The sequence below is a fragment of the Pelophylax lessonae genome (assembly GCF_965119305.1).
Source record: "Pelophylax lessonae genome assembly, chromosome: 1".
Lineage (NCBI taxonomy): Eukaryota > Metazoa > Chordata > Amphibia > Anura > Ranidae > Pelophylax > Pelophylax lessonae.
In genome coordinates, this window is record NC_138768.1 from 408,878,843 (window position 1) to 408,895,144 (window position 16,302).

General features: G+C 38.4%; 1 protein-coding gene across 3 annotated transcripts in view; it reads left to right on the forward strand.

Annotated features, from left to right (window-relative positions):
• MLLT3 (MLLT3 super elongation complex subunit) overlaps positions 1 to 16,302 on the forward strand; it is a 462,813-nt gene that overhangs the window by 320,836 nt on the left and 125,675 nt on the right. For all 3 annotated transcript variants that reach the window (XM_082243975.1, XM_082243973.1, XM_082243974.1), the window contains exons 5-6: positions 822 to 938; positions 6,933 to 7,532. In XM_082243975.1, coding sequence (XP_082100101.1) covers positions 822 to 938; positions 6,933 to 7,532 — 717 coding nt within the window. The remainder of the gene's footprint in view (positions 1 to 821; positions 939 to 6,932; positions 7,533 to 16,302) is intronic.

The following is a 16,302-nucleotide window of genomic DNA, read 5'->3' on the forward strand; positions in this document are numbered from 1 at the left end:
AAGCATTGCATCCTGCTTCAGAATGTTACTCGTCATTTATATATATATATATATATATATATATATAAAAAATAATTTGTAAGGCAGAGCTACCGGTTCTTGCAAATGCGGAACAACATCAACTACTTTTGGCAGTTACTTTATCTTAAATCAGAAATATGTATTTTGCTAACAGATTACCAGAAATTGGTGTACAACAGGTGGTTAGTGTAATTTAAGTTGCTTCAAAACCTACAAGCAGTGAAAGTGTTGGCACGTGAAAGCTTTTTTTTTTTTCCCTTTTCATTATGAATGGGGGAGCTCAGGACTGTCCATTTCCCTGCTCCTGTCAATCATTGCATAAAGTTTGTGCTGATACATTCCAAAACACGAAGAAAGTGGAAACCATTTAACTATTTTTTTTCTTCTGCTTATTTAACCCTACAGTACCCTGATAGTTGCAAGCGATAGAGGAAAGATAACAAAATTAGTCTTTTACAAGTTAGTGATTATGGGTCCGCAATGTGTCCTGGAGCTCCAAGAGTTTTGGAGTGTATAGGCAGAGGTGTCACTGCCCATCACTGTGGTATGGTATGGAAGTAGAGAACTAAAAGTAATCATACATGGCCCTAAAGCTGCATGTAATGTGATGTAATCCCTAAATATGGGCAAAACTGCACATTGTAGTAACAATGATATTTTTACAATTTTGGACATTCGGAAAAACATAAAGTTAATGTATTCTGTATTCTGAATGATGTTGTGAGTCATACTAATCTTTTTTGTGTGTGTATGAATGTTCCGTATTTAATGTTTGTCTTTTCTTTTATTTCTGGCAATAGATAATGGTTATGTCAGAGGGTTCATCTTCAGGCACCAGTCTTCATCTTCCCAGCCTTCCCAGTAATTCCCTATCATTCTCAGATGTAAAGAAAAGCAAATCATCTCATGGATCCAAGGTGAGTGAAATTATAAACAGGTGTTTACCATCAATAAATAATTGACAAAAATAGTAGGGTTTATAAGGTGCCAATGAAACAAATCGGTGTCAATTGATAAAATTATTCAATTTTTATTATTAAATGTTAAAAACATCTTTAAAAAAGCAATTTTTCCTTTTAACATACCAGTAAAGCATAAAATCCAGTCATTCCTTCACATGTTTCGCTATACATACATAGCTTCTTCAGGAGCTAGTCTGGGTATTGCTCATGTAAACTATTGAAAACTAAATAGCTGTGTGTACATATATTTAACACAAGAATCCTCCCAGAAATATCCATACTCGCACATAGGCCAGACTTGAAAAAGACGGCTCAACCGTTTGTTTTGTCTTCCCCAACCGCAAGTGTAAACAAGACTGATAGAAACATTTGCTTTTTCATATCAATTAGCATTTTAGCTCTAAAATTAAAAAGGCCAAAGATGAACGTTTTCCAGGTTTCATAGACCTTCTAATCAATCCATCTTTTTTTATTGTGAAATGTTTATATGCCTCGCACCTGATTAGGTATGAATGAACCGGGCAAGCTTTGGTTAGCTGAATGTTCATTTTTTTCAAATTTTTTTAACCACTTAAAGACTAAGCCTTTTCTGGCACTTTTTGTTTACACATTTAAATCTGTATTTTTTGCTGGAAAAAAAAATGGTATTTGTGCAGGTGTTTTTCAAACGCATTTTTTTTTTAAGAAATACATTTTAATGAATTACAAAAACAAAACGCAATATATACTCCAATTTTTTTTGTATGGAATGGTGATAAATTATGGTACGTAAAAAACCATTGGCAACATTTAAAACGCCTTTACTGGTTACCGGTTCGTTCGCGGTGATACCTCACATGTGTGGTGCGAACACTGTTTACATATGCGTGCGTGACTTGAGTATGTATTCACTTCTATGCACGAGCATGAAGAGATGGGGCACTTTACATTTTTTTTTTCTTTATTTTATTTTTACACTGTCCATTTCATTTTTTTTTTAATCACTTGTATTCCTATTACAAGACCTCTGATCTCTTCTTTACCTTTAAAAGCAAAAGATCAAATAAATAAATAAAAAAATATTTTTGATCTATTTCTTTAAAAAAAAAAAAAAAAAAAAAAGAAAATAGGGTACTTCCACCCTGGACCGGAAATTACGCCATGACGTCGCCTTGTTCTTCCAAGGCCATAGAGGCGATCAAAGTGGATCTACCCTTTGATCGCCTGGTGCACTGGGTGAGCTGGCGGATGTGGCAAGTCGGAGGGCCACCGGCAAGCGGCAGGAGAGGGGATGTTCCCTCCTGCCGCTTCTGAAAGTGTTCCAGCCGCTTTGGAACACTTTCAAAGGAGAGCCAGCCGCTGTCTGAAAAAAACAATACTGGGATTATGGCTGATCTCTTCAGGCTATAATCCCAGTAAGCCACTTGCAAAACGCAATGTATACTGTATATACGGATTGCGGTCGGTTTTTAAAAAAACGGCATGGGTTAACTGGATACTGCCATGGGAGATGTACAATGTCAAATAAAAAAAAATTACAAATACGTTTCAGTAGGGAGAGGACGTTTTATTGCCAAGGGGTAAAAATTAAAATCCTTTAACATGTTTGAGGGGTGCAAGTTTTAAAAGTGACATTAAAAAAAATAATTTATACAAGACCCTTATCTAGGGATGCGGACTGGGCAACCAGGAAAGGGGCCTCTTCCCTCTTTCTAAACCACACCAGGCCCTTTAAAAGAATGATGTGGGATTTCCCTTAACTCGCTCCATACCCTTTTCAAGGCATGCAGCCTGGGAGGGTAGCACTGGCCATTTTTGGTTTGTGGCATCATCCAGGATTCGTACCTGGTTTGTTAGACACCGCAACCGGTAATTTGTGCACATGCATATATTGCATATTTGACCAGTTTGTGTGGTTCACCAAACTGTGAAAAGGCTGGATTCAGGTCAGATCTCAAAGTTCATTCCTACACCTAATCTGCTTTTAGTGCAAATTGCCATTTCAGTTATCAAAAGCAGCAAAGTGTATAACCGTAAGATAAAACAGGTGGACAATAGATTACAGAGCTATCCTTATTTTGCTGTTGAATAGTGAAGCTCCTAAATCTAATAAAAAAAAAGAAAAGATATATAAAGTAGATAAAATAAAGTGATCTAACTAATTTATTGTGTGATTTGAAATAGATTTGCCATTCTATGGTTATGGCTTAGACCCAAATAAGTGTTGATGTCGAATTTAGAACTAACCACAGCAACATTTCTGTTGTGTTCAGAAATACATTACTTTGTTAGTTGCATGAAAATGATTAGTATGTGTTGCCAACCTCAAATCTTTCAAATGCAGTAATTATGAAAAATATGGCAAACAATATTGCTGCATCAATTTTAAAATTCATCATTAAAAAAAAACGTGATTCTTCGAGATCAAGCGTTACATTTTTCTTTTTTTTTACTGTCTGTATTCTATGAGATTAATATGTATAGTACTTTGTCTTTTATGTTGCTAGGTGCTTTCTAAAACTTGCCATAGATGGGTCGAATTTCCGGCTGTTCAACAGGCGGCGGCCGAATTTTGATCCACCTATGGTTGTTCCCATTCAAGAGCAATTGATCTAAGAAACGACTGCTCTCAAATGGACATGTTGGAAAGTTTTTCTTTGATCAGCGCTGCAGCTCTGAACAGTGTATTCTGCTGGCTGGAGAGGATTTACCTTGAATGTGAATAAAATAAATTGGTCTTTGCCGAGTTGTATATTGCACTACTTCCATCATCTCTCACATTACTACAAACAATTAGATTTTCTCCCCCTGAACTTTAAAAGCACTTAAGAAAAATTATAAAAAATATAAGTATAAATCATTTACACTATCCACAATGGAATTTCTTCATTAAGTGCCCTTTGTCAGGGGACCTAATGCATTTCAGTTTATTTCCTCTAAATCTTTTTCTGGGGGATGGGGCATTTTTAACTAAAGAGGAACTGTATGAAATAACATGAAAATTTTTATAAATTATCTTTAAGATTTAGTTCACACTAATGTGATGTGAAAAATGCACAAACTTTGATGCGTTTCCCCACATCGCACTCCAAAGCAATCGCACGGCATCCATGCGATCTGCTGCAGGGGTCAATGTTAGATTACGACACCCCGAAACAGATCCGAAAATGAAGTGTGATTGCTAGAATTGCATTGCATGGGTGTGAAAACCCATGTGATGCGATTCAGGTGCGCGGGGGGAAAAAGGGTCCTTCACCATTTTGGTGTTGATGTGATTTGAGCCTTACAAAATACATGGCTTAATTCGCACCGCACAGACATTGCATGTGATTTGCACAGGAATGCAGTGTGATTATTGTGCCAATCACAGGCGGTGTTTTGCACGTACCAGTGTGAACCTAGGCTAAACCCTCATGTCAAGGCAAGTACACCTACATCTTCAATATTTCACTCTGAGATATAACATTTAAACTGAACATTTTTTAAAAGGATGCCTTTTTCTTGCAACCAAGTCCCAAGTGCCCACAAGGGCAGCCAGTGAGCACACAAGGGACCTCGTGGGTATCAGTAACCAGCTCACAGGGTGAACACTGGCGGCAATAACCTAGATTAAAAATGTGCCTAATCAGAATGAAAAAAAAGTATGTATAGAAGTACCACCGAGCATACATAAACTCTGGCCATGGAAACTAGCGGTACCACCAAGCATGCATGAACTCTGGCCAGAAAAAAAAGCACTTTCATTTTTTATAATGAGATACATAAGCTTTAAAGCTTGTAAAGATGATTATGATGGTTATTTTTGTTATTTAGTTGCTCCACCCTGATAGACCAACATTTTGGTAGAAGAAAATTAACACACAGTCCGTGAGATACATTAGGAAATTGGAAGCATGTTTCCCATTTGTGGGATTTTTGGCTGCCACCTATAGCGATAACTGCAAAATACACATAGAATCAAGTTTTATTTGGAAACATTTCAAAAATTATATATGTTAAATAATCACCATTCGGTCCTGTGCTATAATTAAAGAGGGAAATGTAGGTTCTAAAAATGCTAAATTTACTGCCCGCAGGAAATGTGAGCAAGGGGAATCACTCCATTGCAGAACCACAGTTTTTGAGTTGCAGGGACTTATTCAGTCTGCAGCTGTGTAAAGATTGGTTATCACTGTTGTTACATAATAGGTTTTTATAACCATATCAAATTGCAGCAGCATCCTCTGATCCTAGCCATTGTAAAAGGTTTAAACGAAAATGTTTTTGCAGTGAAAAAATTAGGTGGAAAAACACCACTTGCTGCTAGTTATCTGAATATGAGACAAAATATATAAAACACAATAGGTGTGCTATACCTTTTAAAATCAATAACAAATCAGTGAAATGCAAATGTACATGAATAAATGCATTAAACATGATGTGCCAAAACACACTACACTCACTGATTTGTTATTGGGGTTAAAGGGGTAGTGCACCTAATGTGTTTTATATGCTGTAAGGGGTTAGCCTAAAGTAGGTAGTTAATTTCTAACCAAATTCTACATTTGGTTTTTTCGGAAAATGATTGGAAGATATTAAGTAAATGGTGAAAACCCTGCATTTGATGGATGGTGAGATAAATAAACGTATTTTATCCCTAAATCTTAATATTCTAATCTCGGTATATAAACAGGTAAAATGAACACACATTAGTGCCCTTAAAGTGAACCTGTGGCAGGGCTATGACCAATTAAGTACTTGCATATTCTTAACAAGCAGGAAATGTGCTTTCCAACGAACCCTCATTAACCTCTGGAGCTGCAGGCACTGTGGAACAACTCATCCTCACAGTTCACAGCACTGGAGTTTTCCAAATCCCCTCAGAAGCTCAGCTCCCCCTGCTCTCTCTTTCAGACATTACTTCTGATCTGTGATGCAAACACAGAACACGCACCCTGGGCATGGGAAAAGGGCGTAAGCTGAGCTGCTGTGAGAACTACAATTCTCATGGTGCATATAAATCAACTAGAATGACTCTTTTTCAGTACAATTGTCTTTATCTTCATAAAAATGGCTTCCCCTGACACAATTTTTAGGTGCAATTTACATTTTTCAGTTCATTATAGCAGAGACAACCAATCAAGAAATACCAAGAATGATACAGGATTTGGCTTGTTAGTTGCACCAGTTTATTGCAAAGTGGAATGACTAGGGTCAATTTCCATGTATTTTACCAGACACACTAGCTGGATGCGTTTTTAAAATGTCCATCTCTATATAACTTATGGCATAAGGATTTGTTTTTGTTTTCAAGAGATTTAATGGTTATCCATTGTCTGTGCAATTAGACTTTTTAACAGGAAGTTGTCACTGTAGACTGCCAATCATAAGTGGCCAAGGCATTCACCACCCTGCAGCTGCACGTATACACACCCCTTGTATATGTGTGGAAGGTAATGCCTCGACCGCTGATGTTTGGTGGTCTAATGGGACAGCTTCTTAGCAGGATAGCTCAGGTGGGTTCAGGCTAGTATCCAAACACACCTGAGATCGTCTAATGTTGGCTTTGTTGGTGGTTGACTTTCAAATGGAGCATTCATTGATTTTTTTTCACTAAGGTGAACATTCTTGTTGCTTGATATGATGGCATGAAAATTTTAATTTATACAGTACAAATCTTGGTTTAGTTCCCATTGCAAAATACCTTTAAAGTTCTGGTATAATATATATCATTGAAATTGTCTCCTTAATGAATCATCAAAACTAAAAGAAGACTCAAGGCTCAATTTAAAAAGCTACCACACCACAATAAAGATCATTATTTTAAAATAGGTAAGTTACTTTATTTCTAGCTGAGTCCAATTTAAATTTGAAAATTATATTTACACGGCTAAAACAAAGATACTAATCCTTGCGTTAAAGCTTTGTAAATTGAGCCTATATTTTTGACTCATTATGCTGAAAGTGATGGCTTGTTTTGACTTCTTTCAGGACCCTAATAAATTGGTTAGTGTAAACAGTAGCAGTAACACACTTAGCTTATCAAAGCCACATAAATCTTCAAAGGAACATAAGGAGAAATCATCAAAAGACTCAAAAGAGCATAGAAGTGCCTTTAAAGAACCTTCCAGGGATCATACAAAATCTTCCAAAGAATCCTCCAAAAAACCCAAAGAAAACAAACCACTGAAAGATGAAAAAATTGTCCCTAAAATGGCCTTTAAGGAACCTAAACCCATGACAAAGGAAACCAGGTGTGAGAACAATAATATTCTTACTATATCAAGTGGACATCAACAAGAAAAAAAAGTGTCTAGTAAAAGGCCGTCTCACATAGACTCTGAAGATCCACTAACCAGAAAACGAAGGAAAAGCAACTCCGAGTCATCTCTTAAAAGTTTTCCCAATTCCTCACTTCTAATATTGTCCTCTGAAAAAAAAACTTTGAAAGACAAAGCTCAGACTAAAACTGGAAAGGTAAAGATTGAAAGTGAAGTCATAGACAAGAAGAAGGTTTCATTACCACCTTTTGAAGACATTGTGGATCCCAATGATACAGATATGGAGGACAACATGTCATCCAAATCTGAGGTATTGTATATCTACTTATTTTCAATTTATGGGCCTTGATATATTTATTTGCTTAATCGAGATTATTCTGCTCACTATGAGTAATCAAAGGTAATTTTTGCCAAGGTCACACAGACTCTGTAATATGTTATATATCTTGTGAATACTGTGGCTCTGCTGAAATTATGGCTTTGATTTTGAAGGCTGTTACTTCTAGTTTAAATTAAAGGTATATGCCTCAAAGCATTTTACAGTCTGTATGAAATCAGAACATGGCCTGATTAATTTGATCTAGAATCTGATATGCAGATAACTGGAGAACAGGCAATATTTCTAGTCCTTTTATTTAATAGAGAAGGTTGCTAAATAAAGTAATTGAATGTTATGTGAAAGTGTTCCCTGGAGCACTGTAACTTTCACATACTGCTCTTGTTTTGTTCACTTCTTATATGTTTAGAAGTCAAAATGATTTAGCAAAAAAAATGCAGAAAGTTTCAATGTATGAAGCCTGAAGAAGGGATCTAAGACATCCTGAAAGCTTGCATCTTTAACGTATAACACCATTGTTTCAAATGTGCAGCACAGGCTACTTTAATTGGAGCATTACTATAGTTTCTTTTAAAGATTGATGGTTCTGTCCACAAAGTTAAGCTGCTTAGACACTGATGGAAATTCGGCTGGTTCAGCAGGGACTGGCCGAATTTCAAGCAGTGTATGGCTGTCCCAGGAGTTGATTGCTCTGTCAAAGGGACATGTTGGAAAAATGTATTTGATCTACAGCCATAGCATATTCTGACAGCGAGGGGGGGGGGGGGGTATTCTTCCATCCACCTTTCTTGGCTTGCTGGGGAAAAAAATATATCCGTTTCTAGTCAGCCAGTTACTTTTGGGCTTGATTGTGGTGTTGATTATTGGTGCATATTGTGTGGGCTAGGCCTTCCAAGAGTCATTATTAAAATAGATTGCCTAGATATTATCAAGGTTATATTATATTCTGCTGAGATTCTTTGTAACAGTTTGTAGAATAAAACACTGAAAATACAACAATTAGGGACCACATAAAGATCTAAATTTGCGGCTGAGAAGTGGACCAGAATGATTCATCTCTATTGAAGTAGATGATAAATTAAACAGGGTAATTGTTACAAATGGTGACTGGACATAATGTATGTATGCATGCGCACATACTGTATAGGCATGTAACTGGTGTTTACAAAGTAAAATGGTGCAACACTGTTTTTTTAAATAAGTTTCACTTGTTATGAAGTTTGAACAAAGCATGTGAAAATGCTACAATGAATGTTTAAAACATTACTTAATGTTGCTGAGCTGCTCACAGGCATTTATGTAGGTCCACAGACAACCCATATGGCCTTTACCAAAGTTGTCAAAGTGTCAGTTCACTTTGGAACACACATAAATATTAGAGCCATTTCACTCTACTAAATGTGTTCTGTGGCTGTGGTCGGTCTCCTTCTTGAAAGTACATTTCACAAACAGTGTGATTATCTTTGACACATTGTTGGGCAAGCATAAACAGTTTGTACAAATAAGCATGACATAACTGAGAGCTGAATTGGGAAATCCTTCTAATTCTTTTTGATGATATTTTACTTAGTTACTACATTACGTGTTGCTCTGCCTTTTACTTTGTAGTTTTTCAATCTCTTGTTTTGCCAAGTGCTTAGTCTACAGTAAAGCAAAAAATAGAATGTTGGACAGTATTTTCCACTAGAGTATTTTTTCCTGGACAGTACAAGTCAAATGAAAGCCATAATATTTTCCTGGAGACTTTGGTTTAGCCAGTGACCACTGTAGTGTTAAGGAAAATATCCGTGATGTGTTAATTACTTTTGTTTCACATTTTTTCTTGAGATAACGCAATGGTTTATATATCAAAAATATTTTTTCTTTGCTCTTTTGAAAGCACTTTTCTTTGCAGTCGTTGAATAATACTGTGTCACCTTAGACAGTGATTGTGAAATTACTGTCACACTATTGCATATAGTTTTTTTCAATGGTAGCACTTGCACTTTGTTCCTACTGTGCATAGTCCCCATTATATGATATTTATTTATTTATTTGTAATATCACTTTATTATTTCCTTTGGCACTGCATTATTTTGAATATTTACATCTATTTGTGTTATGTGGAAGCACTGAATGTATGCTGCCATTGATATTGTCACATAGTTTCATTTGAGGTGAATTTTGGTTTAGCGCTGATTTAATTTACACTTTATGTTGAATGATAAGGTTCCCATTTTCTAACATGAACTAAAGCTACACCCAGATGCAAAGTCTAAACATTGAACCTTCCCCCTCCCCAGGCCAGGTCATTGATGTAGTTCTCTATCATATGATTACAGCACTAGCCCACCCTAGCACCATCTTTAAGCAGGTGCACTTTATGACAAATGTCTGTTAGAGAATCCATGAAAAAGAAACTCCTCCCCAGGTAAAATTTACAGACCGCAAAAAAAAAATGTACAGATTTTATTTCAACAAAACTGAATGATCTATCGTCTATTGTTTTGTTTTACCACTTCTGGACCATGCCTATTTCTGACACTTGTTAAAATTCAGTATTTCTCTTTCGTTCATTGACGGACACAGCTCCTGATCTTCTTAACCATTGGGTTTTACTGCCCCCTACAGGTGTAGGACACTAGGCAGAAAAAAGTCTGATTACACCCATGGGCAGTCCCAGGGGGTATACTCCCTCTCTCTGCTATAGGTACTCAGTTTTTTTCTGCCTAGTCAGGCATACGGACCTAGTTCCTTTCTGGGATCTCTGGTTCTGGCATATATTTCTTTTTAAAAATCATTTTTCTCCTGGTTTTATCCTGTAAGATCTACAATCAACTGCCAGACTGGGCAGCGGGCAGCGAGCACGCGCAGACCTCAGCTCCGTGCTAGGTTGGCCTGCGAGTTTAACCCCTCACGGGGTCACTTGCGACCGGGTCTCGGCCTGAGTTGCAGTGTTCCTCCTGGCTGACAGCCCCCATTTCGATGGTGAGGGGTTCTGTCTGGAGCAGCACCTAGGACCTGAAAGGACCGGATCGCATTCCCTGCTACCGACAGCTCCGGTAAGCAGGGAAAATGACCAGGAAGTGGTGGGAGGGCACCTCTCCCGCCGCACATAAAAGTGATGCTGCATTGAATCTGAAGCTGGGGCCACTTTTATGTGAAAGAGGCCTGCCAGCCAAGTACTAAAGTACCCGGCTTATGGCAGCTATCTGGTGCTCCGGAAGTGGTTAAAGGGGTTGTAAGGTCAGAAAGTTTTTTCTATCCTAATGCATTCTATGCATTGAGATAAAAACCTTCTGTGTGTAGCAGCCCCCCAATACTTACCTTAGCCCCCTCTCTATCTAACAATGTCCATGACTGCTTCAGCCATCCGGGAGACTCTCTCCTGAATGGCTGAGACACAGCAGCGGTGAAATTGGCTCCCGCTGCTGTCAATCAAACTTAGCCAATCAGGAGAGAGAGGGTGCAGGGCCGATCAGCTGCTCCCTGTCTGAATAGATACACAGAGCTGCAGCTCAGCTCATGTGCCTCCATAACAAGCTGCTTGATGTGGGGGCACTCAACAGGAGTGAGGGGCCAGGAGCAGTAGTGGGGGACCTGAGGAGAGGAGGATCCAGGCTTCCCTGTACAAAATCAACTGCACAGAGGAGGTAAGTATAATATGTTTGTTATTTTTATTAAAAAAAAATCAGAGACTTTACAGTCTCTTTAATATACCAATTTGTGTTTACATTTGTAAGATGGTGGAACGTTGTTTTATAAGCCTAAATGGTTTTGTGGGGTTTCACAAATTTTTTCCTTTTCTGTATTTTGGCATAAGTATTATTAATAGATTTTGAACACACATGTTCAGAGCTCATTTCAGTTTAATTAAAATTATTGTTAATCTATATTGGCCAGTAAAAATCCTGTTGTGCAGATTGTTTGTTTTTCCCAAGTATCATGTTCTGCTTGCAGGCCTCCCATGGAGTAACATGCTTCATTATATATTAACATTTTGGCTTGAGAATGTCCCAGTGGTGCTTTTCAGACATTGCCATTGAAAGTTCATTACTTGATGGACATTCAGCAGTCCTCATCCGCATAATGTAACACATAGTAACATCATTGTGGTGGCAGCTGATTCATGACTTTTCTGTTAATATAATGACAGTCACCTAATGCCTGCAATTTCCTGACATTGCTTCTTTTGTGGAGATCAGCAATGAACAAAATATGCCCCAGGGATGTGCAATTACGCTGACTGCTTTAGCTGCCTTTGGATTTAAAACTTTTCCTTTAGCCATCTTTCGCTCTGACTGGTAAGCTGTAAAATCTAGCATGCAGCTGAATTGATTGGCACAAGGTCTGATGCAACTAGCCATGCATTATCTTTGAGAGAATTTTTACTTTAATGATTTTAAATATTTTCTTTATAGTATATAAATAGTATGCAATGTAAAAGTACAGACCTTCTGTCTTTGATAAGGTAACCTACCACACTGCAAAAAGTAAATATTCTTTTATAATAGCTACAATTATATAATTATAGTTTTATAAACAACTAATAATGAATAACTTTTGTTATCATCACTAGAAATTGTACAACTATTTATATGCTGAAATGACATAAAGTGAAAGTGAGGTATTAGAATGGTTTCAGCAAACCTAAATTCAGTATTTTAATGTTTCCTAATATTAGTGACCCTGTCACCTTGCCCATTCAGTATAAAGTGTCTTTGACTCCTAAATGAATGAACCTTTTTAAACTGACTTTGACATCAGGGACATTAAACAGTATTGCAGATATATAGGAGAAGGTTTATGTGCAACCCATTTAGCACTAATCCGAAAAAATAATAAAGTAACTCAAAAAAAAAAACCATTTCAGTAATTTATTACTAAATATAGTATGATAGTGTTCATGAGGATTATCTATCTTCCATGCTATTACTCTTCATTATGGTGGCCATTTCTTTGAAATTGTAAGGTTTTATGAGCAGGGCCCTCTTAACCCTCTTGAAGTTTATTGTATTGTCACTGTACTGTCTCTCTTTTATAATTGTAAAGCGCTGCGCTATATAACTCCTGTATAATATTGATCATTTTTAAAAGAGCTTTATTTCTGCAATTTAAAAAAAATCTTCTTTGTATAAATAATAATCAAGTTTATTGATGTTCTTATGTTTTTTTTTTTTCTTAGCCACAATGTAAAACCCAAACAGGAGTCTCAGGTGCAAATTGCCATACTGGTGACATGCCTAAACTTGTATTTAGCTTAGAATTAAAGAACAGCTGTTTCTGTCTGAGACTTCTTACAGTTTAATTTTATTTTTCTTTGTGATAAATTACCTTTAAAGACCATCTCTAAGCAAAAAACACAATAATTGAATGACCTGCTAGTGCTTCAGACTCTATTTGTCCCTTTCTAGGTTTTGCAGTGACTTAACCTCTGGGAGAAGTGGGAGTTGTCCCCACATGACTTGCGTGACCCCTGCTCTGGACAACGCTGAGAGAACTGGCCTCATTCTAACTGTCCTTCTGAAGGACATTGCCTTGGTAACTTGCGCTCCTCAACAAGTAGCATTTGCACCCATGGGAAATGTTTGTGCGCCAAGGTATGCTTCATATCCTGTGCGGCTGGTGGAGGGCCCTGTGCCTGACTGACTGAATTGTCAGCAGGTAAGACACCCTAGCTTCCTGTTGGGGACAGAGTATGTCTAAAGGAGTCATACATCCGCTTTAAGTATAGGAAACAAAGACACTGGGGATAATCCTCCAGAGGATTCAGAAGTGTTTTTGAAAAGGTTGCTATGTTCACTCTCCTGTGCGATAAGTCTCAACGTGGTGTCAAACTCCTATGTTGACATCTTACTACATGTGGATAATTTGCTCCTCGCTGCTCTCAAAAGACTGGGGACCTCTGATATGGCTGTAAGTATAGGAAACAAAGAAGGCGCGAAGGCCTAGCGCATTATCCTCAAAACATGTTTTATTAAATGGTATAAAATGGAGGTGAATGTACTCACAAACCAATGCTTGCATCATAACTTAGACATAACATCATCTGCTTAAGTCCATATACGTAAATTCACAATGCTTGTAGACACATCGGCTAATCTTTTTATACATGGTGATGTATCACCTTTAGTAAAAACATCACCATGTATAATAAGATATGGAATGGGCATGTGCTTTAGGCTCTGGAGAAGAGGGTAACCTCGAAACGCGTTAGCCGATGTGTCTACGAGCATTGTGAGTTTACTTATATGGACTTAAGCAGATGATGTTATGTCTAAGCTATGATGCAAACATCGGTGTGTTAGTACATTCACCTCCGTTTTATACCATTTAATAAAACATGTTTTGAGGATAACGCACTAGGCCTACGCGCCTTCTTTGTTTCCTATACTTAAAGCCATATCGGATGCACCCAGGCTTTTGAGGGCAGCGAGGAGCACATTATCCCCATGTAGTAAGATGTCAAGATAGGAGTTTGACACCACGTTGAGACTTATCGCACAGCGTAGGAGAGTGAACATAGCAACATTTTCAGAAACACATCCCCCTTCATTCTTGGCTGATCAGCAGCTGCCTTGGCAAGGTCCTCCAGATGCCATTCCTTGTCCTGCCCTAAACCAGGTAAGTGGTTTTAGCATTTCTGTCTCTCACTCCTGACCTATGCATTTCTGAGCCCAGGGTGATAAGAAACTTCCTAAAACCATCGCTGTGGTCAGGATTATGCTGGCTCTACAGCATTCTAATGCAAACCCCAAGTGTCACCCAGGGGAGAGAATGTTTTAGTTTTCATCCTTTGCTGCTTAGCCTTGTTGTGGGTTCTTTCTTGCCCCACCCTATGTCACATTGGCTTTGTGGGATTGAACCCTTGCATTCTTTAGTTGGCTTAGGGGTCTCTTCATGTCCTTGTGGGCTAATGGGTTTTACTATTGCCAAACATTCTCTGGTGTTTCACACTTAGGGGGTTGGATGCCTGACTTGCAACCTTCTTTAGTCACTAAGTTTTATGCCCTTGTCCCAAAGGGTTTAGGGATGTTAGGCCTCAGCCTTCCCATGTAGGCTGGCTGATCTTTCTTGCCTGGACCTGTTGTTTGTGCTAAGTCTTTGGGACTTGTTCCTCTGGAGGATTATCCCCAGTGTTTTGTTCTAGTAATCATATTAGGTTGTGGGCCCCTTTTTCCCTGTCTGGAATTTTGTACTGTTCCACCTCTTTTTAATGGGTTGGTTGAGCAGCTTCTCTATGGTTCAGGTTTATTTTTTTCCTTCTGCGTGAAGTCTTATCCATCTGGTGGTGACTTTGCAACCTGGTCTGGAGCCGGAGGTTGTTTCTTCATGCTCTCCCCTTTGGCTGTGTTGGCAGGTTCACCTGTCTAGTAGGGGCCCCTACCTCATCTATTTAGATGTGTATGCTAGTTCTTCAGGTAGCTCCTGAGCAGCAAGCACTCCCCAGTCCTAAGGGGCCTGTTGGTGTTTTTTTTTTTTTTTTTCTGTGATGCCCACCCATCACTTTGACTTCCTGACTGTATCTAAATTCTTGTGCCCCTTTAAATGGGACTTTTGTACTTTCTGCAAAATCAATTTCTAGAAGTCCTTTGAGGGACACAGATTTCACCCCTCTGTGTTTTTGTTAATGCCCTTGGTACTCCATCACCACAAAACTAAAGCATGCTGGGTACAGGATAGTGGGGGCTGGGGTCAGCAACTGTGCCAAATTCATTGTTAATTTTTGCAATCAAGAGTCTGCTTCAAAATTACCAAGAGATATTTGTTTTTGTCAGATAGGAAGTAAAAAATTATTATGCTTCACATTTTCATTTTTATTATGCTTCACATTATTATGCTTCACATTTGACTTCCATTTGAATGAAGACATTGTGTTGCTTTCCTTGGCTGGCTCATCCTAAGGAATTTGCTTTGCATACCTTGGATATTGTTCATGCGATTCTAAAGTTTCTGGCATCTACTGCGTCCTTTTGGAGGTCCGACTCACTTTTTGTGGTTACGGATGGACCAAGAAAAGGGCTGACCGCTTCTTCGGCTACCATCTCCAGATGGATCAGACAGACGGTGACTCAGGCCTTTTCCATTAAAGGTCATGTTCCACCTTTCCCTGTCACGGCACATTCTACTTGGACGCTGAGTGCTTCTAGGGCTTTCTATAATCGGGCATCAATGTCGTGACTTTGGTTTCGTGACCACTTGGTCTTTGGTGCACACCTTCACAAAATTTCATAAGGTAGATACTTTGGCATCTGCGGATACCTCTTTTGGACGCTAAGTTTTGCAGGCTGCTGTTTAAGAGGGGCTGTTCCCTCTTGAGGAGTGTTTTTCTTTGAACTTTTATTTTTTTCATATGGCGCTCCTGTGTCCTGGTTTAGGGCACTTTTGTTAAGCCTTGGGTTGTTTTCCCCACCCCTCATTTTCCTTTTGGCATTGCTTTTGGACGTCCCAGTAGTTGATTTATGGAGCGCTGTGTCCGTCGATGAAACAGAAAATTTGATTTTTGTACTTTCCGTAAAATCCATTTCTCTGAGTTTATCGACTGACACAGCACCCACCCTGCTATGAAGTTCTGATGCTTCAAATACAGCTTGCTACTAAACTGATTACCTAGAGCAGAGAGGGGGTTATATACCAAGCTGAGGATGGCCCAAGGGTGTAGCCAGGTGTTTTTTTTCTGCCTAGTCCTACTCCTGGAGGAGGCAATATAACCCAGCAGTTATGATTTATGGAGCGATGTGTCCGTTGTTGAACTCAGAAATAG